At 57.8% G+C, this 22056-nt stretch overlaps 1 protein-coding gene across 2 annotated transcripts in view; it reads left to right on the top strand.

Annotated features, from left to right (window-relative positions):
- Positions 1-18821, top strand: part of CELSR1 (cadherin EGF LAG seven-pass G-type receptor 1) — a 148447-nt gene extending 129626 nt beyond the window's left edge. Inside the window, exons 24-35 of one of the 2 annotated variants that reach the window (XM_070599889.1) lie at positions 1065-1265; positions 6227-6401; positions 10287-10399; positions 10780-10859; positions 12357-12483; positions 13048-13173; positions 13660-13754; positions 14049-14152; positions 14403-14552; positions 15101-15295; positions 15583-15844; positions 16714-18821. In XM_070599889.1, the coding sequence (XP_070455990.1) occupies positions 1065-1265; positions 6227-6401; positions 10287-10399; positions 10780-10859; positions 12357-12483; positions 13048-13173; positions 13660-13754; positions 14049-14152; positions 14403-14552; positions 15101-15295; positions 15583-15844; positions 16714-16738 (1653 nt within the window). In that variant the 3' untranslated portion in view covers positions 16739-18821. The remainder of the gene's footprint in view (positions 1-1064; positions 1266-6226; positions 6402-10286; positions 10400-10779; positions 10860-12356; positions 12484-13047; positions 13174-13659; positions 13755-14048; positions 14153-14402; positions 14553-15100; positions 15296-15582; positions 15845-16713) is intronic. The other variant, XM_070599888.1, reaches the window with a different exon arrangement.
- Positions 18822-22056: the final 3235 nt, after the last annotated feature.

Below are 22056 nucleotides of genomic sequence, written 5' to 3'. Positions count from 1 at the left end.
AATGTGCCCTCGGGGCGCCCGTGAGTGCCCTCAGGCCTCCGGCAGATGGCAGAGCTGCCACGGGCAGGTAGCACTGGGTCCTGGCCTGGGGGGGGTGAATTGCTAGTGGTCTTTGTCCACGTAGGGGTGGGATTTTGGGGTCATCTCATGGCCAGGAAGCCAGGCAGTGCCAGGAGCAGATTCACGGGTGGAAGAAGCTGAAATTCGGATAGAAGAAATTAAACCAGCATAGGAATCAAAGGCTGCCTCGCCCTGGGTACCGCAAATCCAGAGGTCCCTGAATAGCCCCCAGCCGTGCGGGAGTCAGGCTGCTGCTGGGGTTCCCGGCCTGTCGCGGCAGGACCCGGACGGCAGCCTCCAGGTGGAAACGCCCGAGGGCCAGCTCTCGAAGGAGCTGTGGAAGGAGACATCCCTGGGCACTCGGCCCTCCCCGTCCCCGCCCAGCCTGGCTCCCCGTGGCCCCTGAGTAGCCCTGGCCCAGAATTCTGTGTGAGTTCAGAACAACGCTTTCCGGCAGTTACCGGGAACCAGAGTTTATTGTTCCCCAAATGCCAAACTCTGTAGGGCACTGGGTCCCGAGCAAGTGTCATATTTTTCAAAAGCACAGGAGACGGTTGGAGTCCCCCGCAGATGCGGCACCTCGGGCTCTCAAGTAAACCGCGAGTCTGTTTGGAAGGCCTCCCCCCGCTCAGAATTCGGGGTGGACAGGCTCAGCATCTCCCGGACAGCAAGATTTATGTGTGAGGTTTTTGGGGTTTTTATTGCAGCAAAAGATACAGAACAGAGAATTCACCATCTCGTCCATGTTCCTGTACAGCTCGGGGCATGAAGCCCATTCCCCTTGTTGTGCGACCGTCGCCACCGTCCATCTCCAGAACTTTTTTTTTATCGGCCCGCACCATTCATTTGGTTCTTATTCCTGTTTTTGCCAACCGGAGACCCACGTCCTCGTCACGTGGGTTCCTGCCCGTCGTAGTCGTTTTGTGGATGTGTCTTTATCGTGCGAAAGCTCCCTCAGAGCCATGGCCCTTATGTTCCCCCGCCTTTAACCAATCCTCCTGCAGCACGGAGAGGTCCTGCCCCTGAAGATCATCACATACGCTGCCGTGTCCCTGTCCCTGGCCGCCCTGCTGGTGGCCTTCGTCCTCCTGGCGCTGGTGCGGCCGCTGCGCTCCAACCTGCACAGCATCCACAAGAACCTCACGGGGGCGCTCTTCTTCTCCCAGCTGGTCTTCGTCATCGGCATCACCCAGACGGAAAATCCGGTGAGGCCCCTCTGCTCCCCAGGGCGTGTGCCGAGGCCCGAGCGCTCTAGTGTGCTGAAGCAGTGGAGGGCTTCCCTCTCCCTTCTAAGGGGCTGGGCGGGTGTTCGCTGCTCTTTTAGTCCCATGGGTGCAGCAGGGAGTCTCATGGGAAGGTGGGGACCCCGGGCCAAGGCAGGGGGCTCATCCTGTCATCCTGGGTGGGGATCTCCCTCCAACGGCGGCCACGGGAGCCACAGAGAAGAGCCAGGGGCTCCACGTGCGTCAACTCTTATTTTCCTGACATAGACACTAGTGATTTCATCAGAAATTACAGTCATTTGCCAAACGCCAGAGTCCTGCGAGCTATAACTTGATCTCCAGCAGCCTGAAGACGTGCAATGCACGTTGTTAATGAGCAGCCCTGTCGGGCAGTGTCTCCCACCCACCCCTGCCTTTGCTGAGAGGTCACGGCTGCATTTTCTGTGGAAGCCCGTGTACTTCCTGGGGGGCGGGAGGGTGTGCGTCTAGAACAGCCTAGAGCTCAGGGAGCTCAGGGAGCGGCGTTGGTGGGTAGAGAGGGTTGGCAGAGAGACAGGAGCTTGCTGAGAGGATGCATGGAGGAGGGGGAGTGGGGAGAGAGGGAGGCGGGTGAGCTTCGATGTGATCTGGTTAGATATAGGGGCATCTTGCTCAAGTCATGCCAGTTGTGGGGACTCCTGGTCTGTCCTGTGTGCTCCTGGGGTGTCCTGTGTACTCATGGGGTGTTGCATAGGTTCACGGAAGTTATCACTGGGTGATTAGATTATATAGGTGATGTGATGGATGTCACAGAAAGATCCAAACCAATTTACAGACATGTCATGAGAAGTGATTGGAGAGGTTAGCAAGGTAGCTGGCTATTACTGGAGAAATATATGTAAAGTCAGTTGCATTCCTGAGCACCAGCCACAAGTGTACTTAAAATGTAACTTACAAAGGCGTGAGCAGCAGTGACCGTGGTGGAGACCCCGAGGGAGATGCCTGTGAAGTCAGTCTGGCTGTGAGGGAGGAGAGGAGAAGACGTTGGCTGCAGCTGGAGGTGGAGTGGGACTGGTGGAGCTTCTGTAGGATGTGAGAGGTCTGAGCCACGTCATGTCAAGGGGAAGGAGGAAGGGATGGGTGGGTGGCCAGGGCGAGGACCCTGGGGAGTGGGGCAGGGACCAGCTTTGGAGGGGGAGGTAGCAGCACCGTTGAGATGACGGGGAGAGAAAAGCATGAGGAGGGAGGGAGGTTTGTGACTGTGGCAGTCTCCGGTTCGTGGCAAATGATTTTCCATTTTTACAAAGGGGGTTTTCAAAATACAAGGGTCACAGCACGTGGTGGGGATGCAGGTGGAGGTGCAGGCTCTGTGGCCGAGGCTTTCCATGCACGCTTGGGCTACTGGCACATCCCTGGGGCCCGGGAGGTGGTAGCATCCCTTCTGACAGGTGAGACAGCTGGGGACCAGCGAGATTGAGTGACCCGCCCAAGAGCACGCGGTTCTGTTTGTCTGTGTTAGTTCACGTGTCCGTCACTAAATGGTGACCCTAATAGCCTTCAGGAGATGTGAGGCCCGCCCACCGTCACACATGCCATGTCTTGACTCCAGGAAGTTCAAAGGTTACTCTCAACTAATCCTGATCTCTCCCACCCTGAGTGACGGGCCATCATTCTCTCAGTGGGCCATTCCCACACCACTGCCACGAGGTGTTGACGTAGCTGTCACTTCTTCATTCCTCATATAGTCAGGAGTGTTGATTGTCACTGTATTAAGCCTACCAAAAGCCCAGATCCAAGAGGCCCTCCCATTCCTGCCCATGCAGCCAGCATTCTGGACACACACCTGCATGGTGGTACATGATTGTCAGGTCCAAATGACACCATGGGGGTGGGTGGGGGAGCTGTACCTGGTCAGGGAAGAGCTGAACAAGACCGTCCATTTGCTGTCCAACAAGAGGGTCCAGAGTAAGTCAGGGACAGATTGGGCATCCCATCATCCAGAGCCCGAGGGGCTGTGCCAAGCAGCTCCATCTCCTGCAGGCAGCCTTGCGCCATGGACAGCCATGACTGGGTCTGCATTTTAGGAAGACGACCCTGGCGACGGGGGGAAGATGGGTGGAGGAGGCTGGAGGTCAGGAGAGCAGCCGGGAGGCTATCTTCATAGGTCTAGGGGTGGAGTCGGGGCCCAGCACCGAGGCCTGGACAGCGGGCATGAGGAGAGGGGCAGGAGTCAGGGCCAGCCGGCATGGAGCACCAGTGGAGGAAGGAGTGGGTGTGCCTCAGTCTCCAGAGGGGAAGACACCACTAGATGAGATGAGAACGCAAACTGAGTGCCAGGTCTGGGTGAGGCTGGACACGCCAGTCGGGGAGCTGAGGAACGTGCAGAGCTGAGCATGGGGAGGCATCCCCCGCATGAAGAGGAAATGTGTCTGTGGGGATGAGCAGGCCGTGGGAGAGGAGGGGAGTAAAAAGACGAAGGTGGAATATTCTGGCTAGCCGCTCGGGGCCACCTGCCTCCTCAGTCTTCCTCCTCTGGCTCCTCTCAGGGGAGCAGACCCATAAGCGCTTGTCAGACGAGCAAGGGCAAACCTTGCTGCCCTGCAAGGGCTCCTGAGGCAGGGTGCCGGGCTGGCGTGGGCTGGGTGAAGGGTCCCCCCCACGGTCCTGCTACAACGGTTCCTCTGCCTATGGCCCAGCTCGTCAGGCACACCTCCACCCGAGCACTCGTCCTTATCAGTGCATCAGACAGGCGACCGCTCTCTGGGGGAGGCTGCGTGACTCATTTCAAAACCCTTCCCGTGTGCCTTTGAGTGGTCTCCAGAGAGGGGAGTTGAGTTGGTGGTGGCAGGCCACTCCTTGCAACTAAACACCACGGGGAAATGCGGAGAGGTTGGCGGCTGGCTTCAAGCGCCGACCCCTGCGCTGCTGGAATGAGAGCTCTCGGCCGGCCACGCGCCGGTGAGCACGGAGAAGAGAAGGAATGCGCTGCCCATAATTCTTGGGGCTTGGCACCGCACCTGGTCTTTATGGGTTTTCTGGAAACTCACAATCCTATCTGGGCAAGGTTTTTCATCTCCCGGATTACTGGCAGGCTGAAATGATTTATTATGCATTAGTGTTTTGTCTTTGTTCTGTTTCTGGAAAAGGTAATACATTTAGTGCAGAAGTCTGTGCATATATGGCCCCATTACATTTCAAAAAGTCATATTTCTAGTGCTGCTTTTTTTTTTTGCAAAAGCTGGTTTTGTAGGTTTGCTTTTCACTTTATTTAAGGCAACAAGCCAACCAGCCTCCTCCCCATTCTTCCTTTTCCCAAGCCAACCGTGCTTTGCACCCGGGGGGAGCAGGGGGCGTTTGGTGTGGGGTTCACCCAGCTCCAGGCTCGCCCGTCCCTGAGCCCAGACTCTCCCCTTTCCTGACACTGGGCATGTCTCCACTCATAACCCAAGATTCTTTTGTTTCTTCTTCTTGGGTCCTGCTTTTACTGTATTTGACAAATGTTAATGTTCGAATGGTCCCTCCACGTTTCTGGGGTCTGGTTTCAGGAGAGAACATGGGCTGTGGAGGTGGATGTGGCAGCAGGTGGCCCTTGTCTCCCCAGCAAGCCCGCAGCTCTGTGGAGCTCCCCACGGAGCACACAGACTTGGGGCCTGAGCAGAGTGGCCTCCAGCATCAGTCAAGGTGGTGGCTCTCCCCGGGTCTCCTCCTACTCTTGTGTCTATTGGAGTTGAGGTGTCTCTTGACACAGACGCTGAGACCCTCAGAGGTTGGGTGATGGAACAGGAGCCAGGATCAGACAGAATGTGTCAGGGGCTGGGCCTGGATGTGGGGTATGATCAGGGGTGGGGCCCAATTGTGGGTGTGGCCAGGGGCTTTCTCTTCCCTTTCCTCTGAGGGCTCCCCTCTCCCACCCTGCCAGTCCAGCTTCCTAGGACCTGGAGGGGAGCCTGGCCACATCTCCCAGCTGGCCGGCCTTGGGAGTCATGGCCGGGGCAGCCCCTCCCAGAAGGACCCACGTGAGGCTGCTCTGGGCCAAGGCACAGAGCTCTTCGAGGTCCGTCCTAAAACACCTCGGACTGGATGTCACTAACGGCCCCAGAGGCTGGACTCCTCGTGACCCCAGTGTCCCCAAACCCCTCCCTGCCACCGCCTTTCTCCTGTTCTCGCACCACCTTCTGTGTCCAGGGACAGGGCTGGCCTGCCAAAACCCCCAGAGGCCAGGATGCCGTCCCTCAGCTGCCTTGTGGGAGATGACTTTCTCTTCCTGGCTTTTGGCCACTGGCCAGACATACCCCACCTGGCAGAGGACAGAAGTGGGATAAGCGTTTGCCCCTGTCCTTTCTTTGGTGGAAGATGGAAGTCTCTGTGGAGTCAGTGCAGGCACGATGAGCTGGGTCTTATTCTACGGACAGGTCACAGAGCTGGACACTCCTCCCTCCTCTGGCCAACCCCGCTGGACTGAGGACGCCTGCATGAGGGCCAGGGGTTTGGGTGAAGGCCAAGATCACAGTCTGGGGCCCACAGCCTGAGCAGGCCGCCTCCACAGTATTTTTTTAACTTTAAATTAAATGCCAACATTTCAAAACTTGGAACCATCACATGAAAATGCAGAATTCTAGCTTCTCTTGAAAACACTAGAGGCTCTGCCTGCCCCGCCCCCGTGATGCTCACGCCCACCACTGATCCGGGCTGAGGAGGGACCCTTGGGCCCCTAGGTGCCTCACTCCTCATCCTCTGACCCACATCCACTGGGACACTGTGACTGTTGACGCTCAGCCACTCCTGGCTGAATCAAATAGAAAACAAGTAGAAAACAACTTGATTTACGTTTTCAGACCTACAGACCCTCATGTTTGCAGAGTGACCCAATTTGGTCACTTCCCTCCCCACCCCGTTCAGCCCTGAGACTTCGGTGCAGGGTGTGGGTGCAGGGGCTGGCGCTGAGCGGGCTCCCCTCTCCGCAGTTTCTGTGCACGGTGATCGCCATCCTCCTGCACTACGTCTACATGAGCACCTTCGCCTGGTCCTTTGTGGAGAGCCTGCACGTCTACCGCATGCTGACCGAGGTGCGCAACATCGATGCGGGGCCCATGCGGTTCTACTATGTCGTGGGCTGGGGCATTCCAGCCATCGTCACAGGTGAGGATGTGCAGAGCAGCCCCACTGGGGTGGCCTGGGGCAGAAGCGACCACCACTCGGGGGATCCACCTGACTTGGCTGACACAGGAACCCAGGTCAGACAAGCCAACGCCCTCGTGTGTGGGCTGAGGAGCTCTCTGGCCCCCTCCCTCTTCTGTACCCAGCTCGACTAGCCCCAGCCCTGCACGGTCATCTGCACACACGAGTGTGATCACTCAGTGTCTCCGTGGGGGTGTGCATCCTGGAGAGCTGGGCCTGGGGCTGTTTCTGTCTGTGGCACCAGAGAAAAACTCTGCATCTGTCCAATGAGTGGAGAGATGGATGAATGAATGAGTGATGGATGGGTGGGTGGATGGGCAGATGGATGAAGGAATGAGTGATGGATGGATAGGTGGATGGGCAGATGGATGAGTGAATGAGTGAGGATGGATGGGTGGATGGGCAGATGGATGAATGAATGAGTGATGGATGGATAGGTGGATGGGCAGATGGATGAGTGAATGAGTGAGGATGGATGGGTGGATGGGCAGATGGATGAATGAATGAGTGATGGATGGATGGGTGGATGGGCAGATGGATGAAGGAATGAGTGAGGATGGATGGGTGGATGGGCAGATGGATGAAGGAATGAGGGATGGATGGGTGGATGGGCAGATGGATGAAGGAATGAGTGATGGATGGATGGGTGGATGCACAGATGGATGAAGGAATGAGGGATGGATGGATGGGTGGATGGGCAGATGGATGAAGGAATGAGGGATGGATGGGTGGATGGGCAGATGGATGAGTGAATGAGTGAGGATGGATGGGTGGATGGGCAGATGGATGAAGGAATGAGTGATGGATGGATGGGTGGATGGGCAGATGGATGAAGGAATGAGTGATGGATGGATGGGTGGATGGGCAGATGGATGAAGGAATGAGGGATGGATGGGTGGATGGACAGATGGATGAAGGAATGAGTGATGGATGGATGGGTGGATGGGCAGATGGATGAGTGAATGAGTGATGGATGGGTGGATGGGCAGATGGATGAAGGAATGAGTGATGGATGGATGGGTGGATGGGCAGATGGATGAGTGAATGAGTGAGGATGGATGGGTGGATGGGCAGATGGATGAAGGAATGAGTGATGGATGGATGGGTGGATGGGCAGATGGATGAGTGAATGAGTGAGGATGGATGGGTGGATGGGCAGATGGATGAAGGAATGAGTGATGGATGGATGGGTGGATGGGCAGATGGATGAAGGAATGAGTGATGGATGGGTGGATGGACAGATGGATGAAGGAATGAGGGATGGATGGATGGGTGCATGAGTGAATGAATGAACAGAACAGCAGCATTTCCGTAGCACACTTTTCACTGAGTATCAAAGTCAAAGTTTGTTGTCTCTTGGGAAAGACCCATGTTTCTATTCATCAAAGAAGAGCCACACCCTCTTCTCAGGAGTCCCGGGTTCCAGGGACCCAGACACGAAGTTTGAGGCTAGAGGCACTGGGAGGCCATGATGAGCACATTCAGGGGCTTCTTAGAAGAAAGCTGACCCCTCCTTAAGGGCTCCTGCGAGGGCCAGACCCGAGGCCAGCTATTCCATGTGGCCACGCCAAGTGGGTCATTCTCATTTTACGGGGGAAGTTAAATGACTTTCCCTGTTCACATCACAAACGCTTCTTGGCCCGGGGCTGGCCATTGTGGTCACGAGTGACACACAGGAGGGCCCTGACCGAGTCGGGGCGGAGGGTGGCAGGGCAGAAGGTCCTGCAGAGAAGCGGCCCGAGGAAGCATCCCCGAGGCGGAGGCCTCCTCCGTCCGAGGCACAGGGACGACTTTACACAGAGAAGCTGGAGACCGTTTTCTGTGACACGTTTTTCATTTCAACGTTCTCTCAAGATAAACGCCTCATCTGGGGAGAGATACCAGCTCGCTGTCAGGTTGCACACAGTGAAATGCCACTGCCTCCGAGACAGCTCTGGAATCTAAATTCAGATATTTCACATTTCTATCTTACTTTAAAAACCTTTTTCTTTTCTTTTTTTTTTTTTTTTTAACACTTAAGCCTCTTGCAGAAGAACTTAAGAGGGTTTCCAGGGACCCTCGGCCAGAGATGGGGGCTGGCTCGTCGCTGCCGGCTACATGTCCACTGCTCCCTACCCAGCCCCGGCTCCCATCCACTCGCGGCCCGGCTGGCTCCCTCCTGCCTGTCCTGCCATCTGTGTGGGGGGCACACATTCCTGTCTTCACTCCACTGTGTGGTCACTTCGGGCATCCCCTCCAGACGCGCTAAATGGAGCAGAGCATCTCCACCCAGACCCTGTGTGGGCTGATTCCGTGATGTTCGCCACATGCCCGCGCAGAGGAAGGGCGGGCTGTCTGGGGCTGCGGTGACAGCCCTGTCTCAGAGCCGTGGGTGCCTGTCCCAGCCTGGGCCCTCCAGAATCCACGGGACCAGTCTTCTCAGGCCGTTCTCCTGTGCACTTTCCTCAGTCCCCACCAACTCTCACTTACCCCATTGCCCCACAGGATCGGGAGTGTGCATGCATCGATTCATTCATTTGTAGAGCGCCTCTTGTATGCCAGGTTCTGTTCTAGGCCCGAGGTCAGCAGTGAGTGAGGACAGCAAAGCCTTTCTTCTTAGGGGGTTGCCCCTCCAAGGAAGACAGGCATTAAGTAACAGCCCACTTGACTGGTCATCCGTGGACCCTGCACTGTTATGGGCTCAGAGCTGGGGGAGCGGTGATGGGGACCCCAGGCCAAGGCAGGCCAGGAAGGCTTCCTGGAGGAAGCACTGTTTGCATTGGAGGGCAAGTAGGAACAAGATGGCAGAGTGGGCAGGGGAGGATGCCTTCTGGGGCCCAGCATGTGTGGGGACCGACAGGAACATGGCTGGTTGGGGACTGACCCGAGACCAGGCCAGGGTGGAGCAAGGCGTGGGGGTACCACGTGGTTTGGAGCAAGGCTGTGGCCACGCCACGAAGTTCAGCCTAGACGGCCGCGGAAGCAGCCGGCCTGTCTCCTGAGGGCAGTGGGGAATCACTGGAGGCTTTTAAGCAGGGAGTGGGGAGACCTGATCTTCTTAGGATTGAAATAAGGAGTCGGGGGTTTCGGGGGCTGTGGCACAGTCCAGACCTGCGGACGGAGGAGTGGTGGAGGCCAGGCCTGCTCCTTTCTCCTAACAAGATCTGTGTTGAAGTCACCCCAAACTTCACCTTGACGGCTCTGCAAGGACAAGTGCTCCTCTAGCTTGTCACGTGGTTGTTAGGAACAGTGGCTGGGGTTTAGGTGACATAAGGAACTCCCATTTGCATTGCACTTTGGGACGGTGAGCAGTCTGGGGTGGATGTGGTCCGTGTGCATGTGGTCTGTGTGCACGTGTGCGTGGTCCATGTGCATGTGGTCTGTGTGCATGTGCGCATGGTCTGTGTGTGTGTGTGCGTCGTGTGGTGTGTGCAGCTCTCAGATCCTCTTGCCCTGGCACCTGTGGTCCGTAGTGGCATCTTGGCCTCCATGTGGCCCAACAGCAGGGTGCCCCCCTTGTGCTTTCACAGCTGATTGCACCCCATCCCATTGGCCCCCTCTTTCAGCTCTCTCTGTCACCCTCGGCAACCCCCTGCCTGGGTGGGCTCCCTGCCTCTGGGTGAAGCCATGAGCGGCTCGTGGCTGCCTGGGCCCCTGTGGCTCTGGTGATCCTGTCTTTCGGCACTGAGAGGGACTTTGCTCAGAGGGGACCTGGGCCTTTGTCGCATCTCAGCTGTCTATCTTGGCTCCTTGCCCTTCCCTCTGAGGGCAATGCTGGGGCCCTGGGGTCCTGTTGGGTGGGGCTGGCCCTCAGGAGGCGTCCTCTCCTGGGATATGGCCCTCAGTCTTCCCATCGCTGTTGTCCAGGGCTTGCAGTGGGCCTGGACCCCCAGGGCTACGGAAACCCGGACTTCTGCTGGCTGTCCCTCCAAGACACCCTAATCTGGAGCTTTGCGGGGCCCATCGGAACGGTTATAATTGTGAGTGCGGGTCTCAAGGAGCCCTCCATTCTGAGGGACGTGGGGAGCCAGGCGCCCCTCCATGCATCGACTGGAAGGAGTGTTCGGGGCTGGCTGGGTCCCCGGCTCCTCTGAGCAGCCGGGTGGGGCAGGAAGGGCCTTGTCCTCAGACCCCTGGATTCCGGGTTTCGTTCCACATCCACATCCCCTGTGAGGCCGCTTGGCACCCAGCCCCCAGGTGGGGCCCTCACAAGCAGGCTGGGGTGTGGGCCCCAGGCCTTGTCACCCCAGCGACACCTCCCAAGACACAGGGCAAAGACCCTCACGAGTGTTTGGCTTTTGAAAGTCGGTCGTGATAATGCTTTCGAGCTGGCCCCCTGATTTTGTTTTGTTTTTTTCAGGTCAACACGGTCATTTTTGTCCTGTCTGCAAAGGTTTCCTGCCAAAGAAAGCACCATTACTATGAAAGAAAAGGGATTGTGTAAGTTGGTGCTAAACCTGACCAGTGGGTGGACCTGATGTGGAGACCCCCCCAGTGTCTGGTTTGAGGACCAGTCGTTAAGGACAACTGGCTGGGCCGGTCCGGAGGGCTGCTGACAGCTGCGTAGACAGGGATCAATGGGCCGCAGTGCGGGACAGGCCGGCCACATGTGGACGCTGTCTGGGCTGTGCCAAGCGGTGTCTGGATCCAAGTGGCATTTGGACATGGTGGAGGAGAGGGAGGGACGCTGGCCACGGCGGGGACCAGGGCAGGCGGCCGTGGTAACAGATGCTCATGGGAGGAGGTGGAGGACGATGACAGTCAGGTGAGGGGCGGTGCTGAGCCGCCTGGACACAGCAGAGTGGGGTCAGGTGGGGTCGCCCCGGTCGGTGGTGATGGTGAGGCTGGGCTGCAGGAGTGGAGGCGCTCCCCCAGAAGAGGAATGGGGCCCAGCAGAAAGGGAACCTGCAGTGTTTCCTGGTTGGGAGAGGAGAAGGGACCCACAAAAAAAGTGCTGAGGGGCAGGCAGGGTGGCGGGAGAGCTCAGCGTGGAGTCCAGGAGCCAAGAAAGGGTCAGGGGAGAGGAGGACAAGGGTGTCTGTGGGGCTGGGTGACCTGAGCCGGGGGGCAGATGAAGGGATGATGCACAAGGAGGGGCTGCCAGGCAGCACAGGGTGAGAGTCTGCCCAGCCCATTGAGAAGAGAGCAGAGAGTCTGAAATGGCTGCGGAGGGGCAGACCCTGAGCAGGGGCCCCGGGGCTGAGCCTGGTCATCACCTCCATCATCCTGTGCTTTCCCCCTGACACACACCTTTCCAAGCACTGGATTCGCATTAACACGAGCAGTCCCCCCACAGCCCCACACAGGGCGCACCCTCATCATCCCCCTTACATCTGGGGAGACTGAGGCAGAGAGCGGGAAGTCACTCGCTAGTAATGAGAGAGCTGGAAGCTGCACTGGCTGGCCTGGACGGCTCCCCTCTGCATCTCTCCACGCACGTTCAAGTTTCACAGAAACTACCGCAGCCCGCCCACCAGGCTCTGCAGCCGCTCCCAGGGCACGTTTGGGAGTCACTGTGGACGCAGGCCTCTTTTACTTGTCATGGCTCATAGCTTCTGATTTACTTATTTGCTTTTTAATTTATTGACTATTTCCCACCCCCATCCCTGCTAATGTAAGCTCTGTCTGTCTTTTCCCCTGTGTGAGCCGGTAGCTGGCCCATCGTAGATACTTAGAAAGGGTTTGGGAAGGAAGGGAATGTGGGTAGATGGATGGATGGACAGATGGACAGATGCATGAGTGGGTGGATGGGCGGGTGGAAGCACAGATAGATGGATGGATGGACAGATGGACAGATGCATGAGTGGGTGGATGCACAGATGGATGGATGGATGGATGGACAGATCGACGGATGCATGAGTAGGTGGATGGCTGGATAGGTGATGGGTGGGTGGGAGTAGGACTGTGGACTCACCCCTGTGTCCCCCTCTCCCGCAGCTCCCTGCTGAGGACTGCCTTCCTCCTGCTGCTGCTCATCAGCGCCACCTGGCTGCTGGGGCTGCTGGCCGTGAACAGCGACGTGCTGACTTTCCACTACCTCTTCGCCATCTTCAGCTGCTTACAGGTGGGCGGCTCTCAGCGTGACCCGGCGGGGCCTTCTGCGTGGCCAGACCTGGTAGGGCCATGGGTCGCCTGTGCTGCTTCCTCTCTGAAATGCCCCAACCCTGAGGGGCTGAGAGGGTCAAAAAGGAGCCTGGTGTTCCAAACACAGCTGCCCAGAGCCTGCCCAGGGACCCCCATTCCGTGGTCCTCCTGTCTCGTCAGGACACCGTCCTTTGCTCAGCCAGTGCAGGGGCCAATTATGGTTCACACCCAGGGCTTCCCGGAAAGTTGATTAAAGACGTAACATTGGGGACCCCTAGATGGCCCAAAGGCTGTGGCCTGGGTCAGGGCCCCCCAAATGCTGGCTGCCCTGCCCAGGCTCCCCCAAGAAAGCAGGAGCCCCAGGGGTGGGGAGGAAAGCCTGGGCTTTCGTGCACATCTCTGCAGCCACAGCGGCCAGGCTTGCTCTGGGCACCCTCGGCGCCAGATGTCCTCGGGCAGGCGGGCACACAGTGTGGCAGCAACAGAACCCTGGCCTTGTCCCCGGGGGCCGTGCCCGACCCTGACGCACTGCCCCTCCCTCCAGGGCCTCTTTGTCCTCCTCTTCTACTGCGTGCTCAACAGGGAGGTCCGGAAGCACCTGAAGGGGGTCCTCGCCGGCAAGAAGCCGCACCCGGACGACTCGGCCACCACAAGGGCCACCCTGCTGACGGTAGGAGGCACCCGGGGACCCCACAGGGCCTGGGGGCTGGGCTGCACCGCTCACCAGGGGTCCGTATGGGTATCTGGACCAAGCATTCGACACGGCTCCGTGGGCTTCATGTCCCCTACAAAAGGGGCATCACAGAGCCGTCCGCAGAGCGTGGCATCGAGCCTGGTGCCTTTCCTGCGGTCCCGGGAAGCAAGTGGAGTCGACTAGATGGGGTCTGTCACAGAGACAGCTCCACTTTTCAAGGTCTTGGGAAGACAGGGAATGGCCGATGAGGATCCCTGACCAGAAGGAGTGGCCATGGGAGCGAGGCTGTCCTCTGACCATGGCGGGGGCCAGCGATGCTCTCCTCTCGGCCACTGCAAGGCCCCTGTGTCTGCCCGGCAAGGGCACAGTCAGGGAGGGCACTGGGGCTTGCTGTGGGGACAGAGCCATCCTCTGCAGCCCGGTGGCCTCTGCTCAGTGGATAACCAGCCCTCTTGCCCGCAGCGCTCCCTCAATTGCAACAACACCTACAGCGAGGAGCCCAACATGTTCCGCACGGCCCTGGGCGAGTCCACCGCCTCGCTGGACAGCACCCTCAGGTCAGGCCGAGCGCGCGCCCTTGCTGTCGTCTCGGGGGAGGGGAGGCCCCGCTCTCGGAGCGAACGCAGGCTTCATCACCTCCACCCCAAGCCTGCCGGGAAGGGCCCGAGCAGTGTGTGCTGTCCGAGTTGACGTTTTCCTGAGCACTCAGGGAGTCTCTCGTGGCAGAGAACCTTCTAGAGCCCCATGTGGCCATCTGGCACGTGCAGAGGGTGCTCAGTGATGTTTGGTGGCCGAGTCATGCATCCCCTGAGCGATGGTGCTGAGCCCACCCTCCCCACTCTCCTCTCTAGGGACGAAGGGGGCCAGAAGCTCAATGTGTCCTCTGGGCCCACGCGGGGCGGCCCCGGGGAGCCAGATCCGTCCTTCCTCCCCAGGAGCAGCAAGAAGCCCCATGGTATGTGTCCCCTGGAGGGTGGTCTCCCGTCAGTCTGCGCATCTCCCTCTGGGGGCCCATGGGCGAGAGCTCCTTTGTGGCTCTCGTCCGTCCTGTGGCCTTCTCGGCCCCTGGAAAAGGTACAGCCTTGAAGAGGTGTCTGCGGCCGCGTCACACTCGGAGGGTCAGCAGGGGCCCCGGTGGCTCCCCTCTGCCCTTGGCAGGAAGCCCCCTGGGCCTGAGCCCTGCGTCCCTCCTGTGCGCCCTGCAGGCCACGATTCAGACTCGGACAGTGAGCTGTCCCTGGATGAACAAAGCAGCTCCTACGCCTCCTCACACTCCTCAGACAGCGAGGACGACGTGGGGGATGCCGAGGACAAGTGGGACCCAACCCGGGGTCCTGTCCACAGCACCCCCAAAGGTGAGCAGGCTGGGCACGGCAGGCCAGGCTGGGCTGTGGCTGGTGGGCTGCAGAGCAGGCCTGGTGGGCCTCGACTGTGGCGGGGCCACCTGCCTCCAGGACCCAGTGGTGGGCAGCACACACAGAAGGCCAGTGGGTGGGAGGTGCTATCTGGGAGGACCCCCCCTGCTCCCCTCCCCGCCATCCACAGAGCACAGGCAGGGAAGTCTTGGGGGGTCTGTCTGGGGACTCTCAATGCACAGACTCCACAAAGCTGACCCCACCTGCTGCCAGGGGAGCCAGCCAAGGCTCCTGGGTGTTGGGGTGCAGTGGTGCAGATTGCAGCCTGGACCCCCACTGCCAGGACCTTCCCTCTCTGAGCCTCAGTTTCCCCACCTGGAGGGTGTAGCCCCACCAGGCCCGCAGGTCTGGGAGTGGTGGGTCAGGGCCACTCAGGACGCATACTCCCGGCAGAGGGATGAGCTGGAACCTTTTAGGAGGTGAAGCTCCCAGCAGTGAGGGGGTGGGGGTGTCGTTCCTGCTTGTCGAGGGTCACTCTTGTGCCTCAGCGGACGCTGCGGCTGACCACGTCCCTGCCGGCTGGCCCGACGAGAGCCTGGCTGGGAGCGACAGTGAGGAGCCAGGCCAGAAGCCGTGCCTGAAGGTGGAGACCAAGGTCAGCGTGGAGCTGCACCTGGACGAGCAGGGCAACCACTGCGAGAAGCCCGCGGGCGCCCCCAGCCAGCCCCCGGAGCAGAGAAAAGGTGCCTCGGGAGTGGTGAGGGCCCCGCTGCCCCCCGAAGTCCCTCATCCTGGGGAAGGGGACAGAGGCTGGGTCTGGGCGGGTGGGGGCGGGGTCCAGGTGGGAGTCATGGAGGCGGGGCTGGCGGGTTGGGGGCAGGGTGGGGCGGAGGGGGCCTTGTGGTCCCGCTACCTGAGACTGACACTCAAGGAGGGAAGACCAGCAGCTGAGGGCTGCCCAGGCCGCAGGGACCGGCCCTCCCCGAGTCCGCTGCAGCCAGCCTGACCATGACCGTCTCCCCACCTCCAGGCATCCTGAAGAACAAAGTCACCTACCCACCGCCACTGACCGAGAAGACCCTGAAGTCCCGGCTCCGGGAGAAGCTGGCCGAGTGCGAGCAGAGCCCTGCGTCCTCGCGCTCATCCTCCCTGGGCTCCAGCGACGGGGTCCGCGGCCCTGACGGCACCATCACTGTCAAGACCCCGCGCCGGGAGCTGGGGCGTGAGCACCTCAACGGCATGGCCATGAGTGTGCGCGCCGGGAGCGCCCAGGCCCATGGCTCCGACTCCGAGTGAGTAGCTGGGGCCTGGGGGGGGAAAGGCAGCAGGGGGGGGAAGCTGCCCCGACAGCTCTCCCTCTGTCCCCTGTCCAGTGGAGAGGCCCCGAGTCCAGAGAGGGGCAGTAGGCAGGGGCCTGAGCACAAAAGGGCCCAGGGCTGCGGTGGGGTGCCTCCGAGGACGGGGCCTCCAGCTCCAGTCAGGAGGAACTGGCCAGAGATGGGGCAGACTCCCTGTCCCGGGGTGCTGCCGACATGCAGGCCCTGTGGGGGCTACATTAGCTGAAGTCCAAAGTCTTGTCCAGCCCTGAAATTCTAGGACTTGCGACCCTGCTGGAGTAAGCACTTTATAAACATCGTCTCCTGGGCCAGGGCCATTACTACCGCACATTGTGGGTGAGGAGACCGAGGCTCCGGGTGCCCAGCTGCAGAGGCGTGGAGCTGGGATCCAGGCTCCAGACAGGCCTGCTGACCTCTCCCATGGCTCCTCCCTCCTACGGACTTCCAAAAGGGGAGCAAAAAGCGGGAGCCGGGTCTTCTAGAATGGCCTTCCTAAAACTCAACCTAAAGAATGAGTTTGGTTGCTAACCTTGATGCTCCATGCTCCAACTGAGGGCCAGCGGTGTGGAGGACACTCAGATGGGCCTGGCTGCCAAGCTGGCCTTGGGTGTCAGGGGTGCAGACGCGACCTGCCCTCTCTCCTGCTGTCTGGTGTAGCTGTCCTCGCATGCACTTGCCCTCCCTGGACCCCCTAGGCTTCCCCTGTCCCTGAGCGGGGGTTCTGCCCCTGCATGCCCTGGATCCGGCCTAGCTGCAGCTTCACGGGCGGCAGGGGCCGTCCTTGCTGACCCTCCACCTGCCTGATGGCTTCTTCCCACGCACAGAGGCAGTAACGAAACTTCAATTTGAACCATCAGGAAACTGTGAGACAAGCCGGTCATCTCCACCCAGGCCTCTGTGCCGTGTCGTCGCGCCCTTGGAGCCCGAGGGGCCACTGCCCTTCCAGTGAAGCAGGCCCTGGTGGTGGGGGTCCCTGCAGTGGCCGCCCCATGACTGGCATGACTGACGGTCCAGACAGGAAGCCCTGGGCTGCCCCCAGGGGCTCAGGGCCCATCCAACCCCCTGACAAGTGCCAAAGGCCACGGGCACGAGGAGGTGTGGACTCTGGGCTGGCACAGCTCGATCTTCAGCCTGCAGACAGAGCCAAAACCATGCCCGGACCTGGCTGGCAGAGGGTCCAGCACGAGGGTTGGCAGGGCCTGAGCTGGCCTCGAGTGAGAGGAACTGGTCACAGACCGAAAACCAAGGTCGGGCCGGCCGTGCAGGCATCTCACTGCAGAACAGGCCCCCGCCAGCAGCCTGAACAGCCGTTTGCAAAGGCACCCCTTGTCTTAAAGCAGATTACTTTCCTGTGTTGAAAAGGTGTAGATGCTTTTATATATTTGTATGGAACTCCGAGAAGGCGAAACTCTGTGTATATTTTGCATTTGTACTGACTCTGTCGATAATGGAGATCTGTGGAATGGTCTCTCACTATTTTTATATAAGGAAGATTGCACCGTTGTACTTGAATTTGGCATGCGTTGATGAAACTGCTGTCCCGGCAAATCCAAGGTGGGAAGAGCGTTGGGAGAGAGGTTGACACGTAGTCATTAGACGGAGGTTCCTGCCGTTGCTCTCAGCCAGCAAGTGAGGGGCCTGTGGGCCTTACATGTGGTGCCTGAATTCACAGCACGCTTGTTTCTGAGCTGTTTGCCCTCAGCTCCCATCTGCCTCGACAGCTGTGGATCCAAGATGGGGCAACCTGGGACGGGGCAGGACTCAAGGAGCCCTGCGGAGGTCGGCGCAGAATGCAGGTGCCACACGGCCGTGATTTACACGCTGGTCATTCCCTGGCTGCCCTCCCTCGCTGAGCCCCGCTCAGCCCTGCAGGGCCTCCCTGGCCCCCTTCCCAGTCGGCGTGGGACGGCAGGTGGGGACTCCTTTGTCCCTCTGGCCCTGTTCTCGGTGGGATTTTAGAGTGTTCACACGTTCCCGATTGAGACAGAGGTATGAGGTCTTCCAGGATGTCACATTCCTTCCTGCCAATTTTCTAGCTCTTTTAGTCTGCGAAGATCTCCAAGCAGCCTGGGGTCCCACCCCCAGAGTCTGACCAATTACTTCATTTTGCTTCAAATGGCCAATTGTGCAAAGGGACAAAGCCGCAGCCACACTTTTCAATGGTTACCAAGCTGTTTTTTGGAAACTCATACCAAGGACCGGCTGGCTGTGACTGTCCCACCGTGGGCAGTTGGCACAGCGTGGCCTGAGGGGGAATGGGGCCCAGAATTACTCAGACATGTTTTATTTCAGTATTTCCTTTGTTCTTCAAATCAGATACCCAAATAAATGACCAGCACAGCTGCTTCCAAATAGGAGAAACCATAAGATATGATGAAAATCAGGTAAAATGCAAAGATTTCCATAGTGTGTTATTCTGATGAAAATGTTAATGCATTGTTAATGAATGACTGCACGAGAGGAGAGCAAATCTGAAACTGGTCTAAGACCAGATGCTTAACGCAGAAGTGAAATGAGATCCCCAAGTCCTCATACCTGCATTATAAATGTGCCTTAACAGGTGAGTGGCCTTTGAAGATACAAGACGATAGTATCTTCCAGTGTTTACCACTAATGAGACGTTTTCTAAGGAAAGCAGGTTTTAATAGTTTTAAGTCTTTGAACACTCCACTTTCATATTCTCTTAGTCTTCTGCGACTGGGTTTTGCCCCTCGAGGTGCAGCTTTCAATTTGATCAGAACTGTTACCAAAAACCAATTGTTTTGCTAAGACAGGAAAAATGTAAGCCTATTTTTGTGACTTAAGACTTTATGAGAGAAATTAGACACTGGAGGGTTTTTTTTTTTAAACAAATGTATATTTATTAATGTTCAGAACACTGGAATGACAACGCAAATGAGAAGAGAGTCTACAATAAATTAAGATTTTTGAATTTGTCCTCCTGCTGTGCTGCTTCTGCCCCACCTCACTTCCCTGCTCCCTCCCCGTGGAAGGGGTTGGACAGGAGGCTGGTGACAAGCCTGGGAATCGGGAACTTCGCTGGAATTTGTTGGTCATTCTCCTTCAGACCTGCCACAGTCTGGATGAGCAGCCTCGATTTGGGGTCTCCTGAGATCTTTAAATTTATGCCTTTCACCCAACTGGGGAAATTTTCAGCCAGTATTCCTTTTTTATTTTCCTCCTGCACTGATCTCTTTCTCCTGTCCGTCTGGGACTCCGGTGATACAAACGTCAGACCTTCTGAGATTGTCCCACAGGTTTCTGAAGCTCTGTTCATCTAGCCTCATTCTTTTTCTCTCTGATCTTCAGATGTGATCATTTCTAGTGACCCACCTTCAAGTCCACTGATTCTTTCCTCTGTAATCCCCATTCTGCTACTGAGTCCATCCAGTGAATTTTTTTCACTCCAAATATTGTAATTTTCAGTTCTAGAGTTTCCATTTGGTTCCTTTTTCTAGTTTTTATTTCTCTGCTGAGGGCTTCTAGTTGTCCATGCATTTCAAGTGTGTCTGTCTCATGGCGCGTGGTTATAACAGCGGCTTTAAATTCTTTGACAATTTGAACATCTGGGTCATCTTGGGGCTGAAATCTCTTGTCTTTGGGCATTTTCCTGGCTCTTTGTATGCTCATTAATTTCTAATGGAATCCTTGATCAACATTTTGAATGTTATGAGACTCTGGGTCCTGTTAAATCCTCATTTTTTGTTTATTTTAGCAGGCAAGCAACCCAGTTAGGTTTAGACTCCCAAGTTCTGTGTCACCCGCTGTGAGCAGTGAGTTCCAATGTCGGTTCAGTGTTCAAGGCCTTTGTTCTGCTGCCTTAGCATATACCCTGCATATCTGACACTGGCTAGTGTGGGACTTGGGCAGTAGTCTCTGTCATCATTTTGTTCTCAAAGCTGTTGATGTGCTGTTTTGGGTCTGCCCGTACACCCACAGCTGGGGGTGAGCCAGTACCTGTGTCAGATATGGAAAACTAGGGACCTCTTCTCCAGCTCTCTCCTCTCTGGGATTTGCCTCACGTGCTCTAACTACTGGGGGGCCCCTTTTCTTGGTTCCTCTGTCCAGAAAGATGGGTGTCTTCCAGAGTTCCAGCCATCCACACTGTCTCACACTTCCCCCAACTGGGGCCACCCTCAGGGAAAATTAGAGCAAAGAGAGAAAACATTAAGTGATGTTGTTGATGGGGAAGGCTACGCATATGTAGAATAGGGGTATAAGGGAAATGTCTACATTTGTTTATTTTTGCATGCAAGTGACAGAAAACTAAATCGGACTTAAGCCAATTGGCTCACAGAATGAAAGACAAAGCAATAAAGAATTAAAGCAGCGTTGAATCCTGGGAGCCCAGGGGGATCCTCCCTACTCTTGGGCCCACAGGGCCCCCCTTTCCCAGGCCTCTCTTGGAGTCCTTGCCCCAATACTGGCCACACAGCTCCAGAGATTGGGGCCATCCTTGGGTCAAATCTGGGAGAAAAAAAGAGGAAAATCACCCACAGCCCACCCCCTAAAGGTCGTTCTCTGAGTTTTGCTCTTTCCCAGCCCACCGGCTAATGTTCACTTCTCCGAGTGCTCAGCAGTGAACAGGAGAGACTGTCTGTCTCAACCCAAAAGCCATGCTTAATGGGAAAATAATGGAAACGTCTGCGAGAGAGGCCCCTGGCAGAGGGAAGCCGGCCTGGGGCATCAGCTGGGCCTGGGTGTCCTCCTGTGGACATAAATAATTTCACGGAACACCAATCTCAGACAAGGCCACCCTGGGACCACAAAGGATCAAGACAGAAACAAGACCCCTCCGTAATCATGTCGGAACACAGACATCCGCATGGAACATCCAAACATTGTCCAAGCCACAGAAATGTCCAAAGCTCCCGTCCCAGCTAACAGGAGCACCTGCTTCCTCACCAGGCACAGCTGTGGCCTCAGTCCAGGCTCCCGTCCCCGTAGACAGGCTTTACTAAGACACCCGACGGAGAGGGACATCAGGGGCTCAGGAAGGCTTCCTGGGACGGGACCCGAGGACATGGGGCAGCCGGGACCCGAGGACATGGGGCAGCCGGAGCCCAGGAGCTGTGGGCAGAAAACATGCCTGAGGGGCTTGAAAGTGACCTGGGGCCTAGGGAAGGCGCTTCCAGGTGTGCGGTGTGGGTGCACAGTTCTAGGACCCGTCTCACGGAAATTACTCTGGGAATGATGTTGGGGGGTATGGGGGCAGTGCTTCCATTTATCTAGGAGCAGGGAGTAGGTGTGTACAGGCCTGCGGCTCTGGGCCCGGAACATTTTCCTTTCCTTCCCCTACTCTTGGTCGATGTGCGGGCCTGCCCAGGGTGTTCTGATGGTCCTTGGGGAACACAGCCCTGGAGTCTGAGGCCCCCAGGTGCTTGGGCAGGACAGGGGAGAGGCCAGAGTCCCAGCACATGAACTTGGCCCAGTGGTGCCCCTGACCAATGGCTGCTGCTGCTAAATCTCTCTCTGAGGCACTGCCCAGAGGCCTTCCAGAGTCAGCCAGTAGCCTTGAGGGCACAAGAGGAAACGCCCACGAGAGAGAAGGTTGCACTGCTGAGCAGGTGGCTGCCATGGGCGCCAGCCGCGGGTGAGGCCTGGGTGACCCGCGTTGCAACGGCAGGTCTGTACCTCCTCCTTCCACCTTTCTCCCCTGGCTGACCTGGCAGGCTGGAGGCCTGGCATCGGGCTGGCAGGACGGGCAGCGCCATCCGGAGGCTAGGAAGGCAGCCTCTCTCTGCCAGCCTATGCCCAAGCCCACTTCTACCTGGCCGCCATTCCTCCTGCCCGCTCATGTTTCTGCCCCTTTTAAGGGTCAGCCTTGCACAGAGCAGGGTGAGCACTGTGGAGGTTCCCGGATGGGGGCCACAGCTTAGAGCTCAGTTCCAGGCAAGAGGCCCAGCCACCAGGGCCACGAATCATGGGAAACCTAAGCCCAGGGGGGCTCCAGGCTGCCCTTGGAGCTGGCAGAACAAAGGCGGCACTTCAGCCCTGGCCTCCATGCTGGGCTGAGGATCTCCAGGGACCACAGGGCCACTGCTGGCCTGTCCAGTCCCCAGGGCCCAGCTGAAAGTGGATGCCGAGCTGTGGTCTGCCTCCTGGCCAGGGCAGAACAGGGCCCCTCCAGTCCAGCCCAGCTGGAGTGAGCAGGCTGAGTCACGGCT

Source organism: Equus przewalskii, chromosome 29 (assembly GCF_037783145.1).
Source record: "Equus przewalskii isolate Varuska chromosome 29, EquPr2, whole genome shotgun sequence".
Classification (NCBI taxonomy): Eukaryota; Metazoa; Chordata; class Mammalia; order Perissodactyla; family Equidae; genus Equus; species Equus przewalskii.
This window is presented reverse-complemented; position numbering and strand designations above follow the sequence as displayed.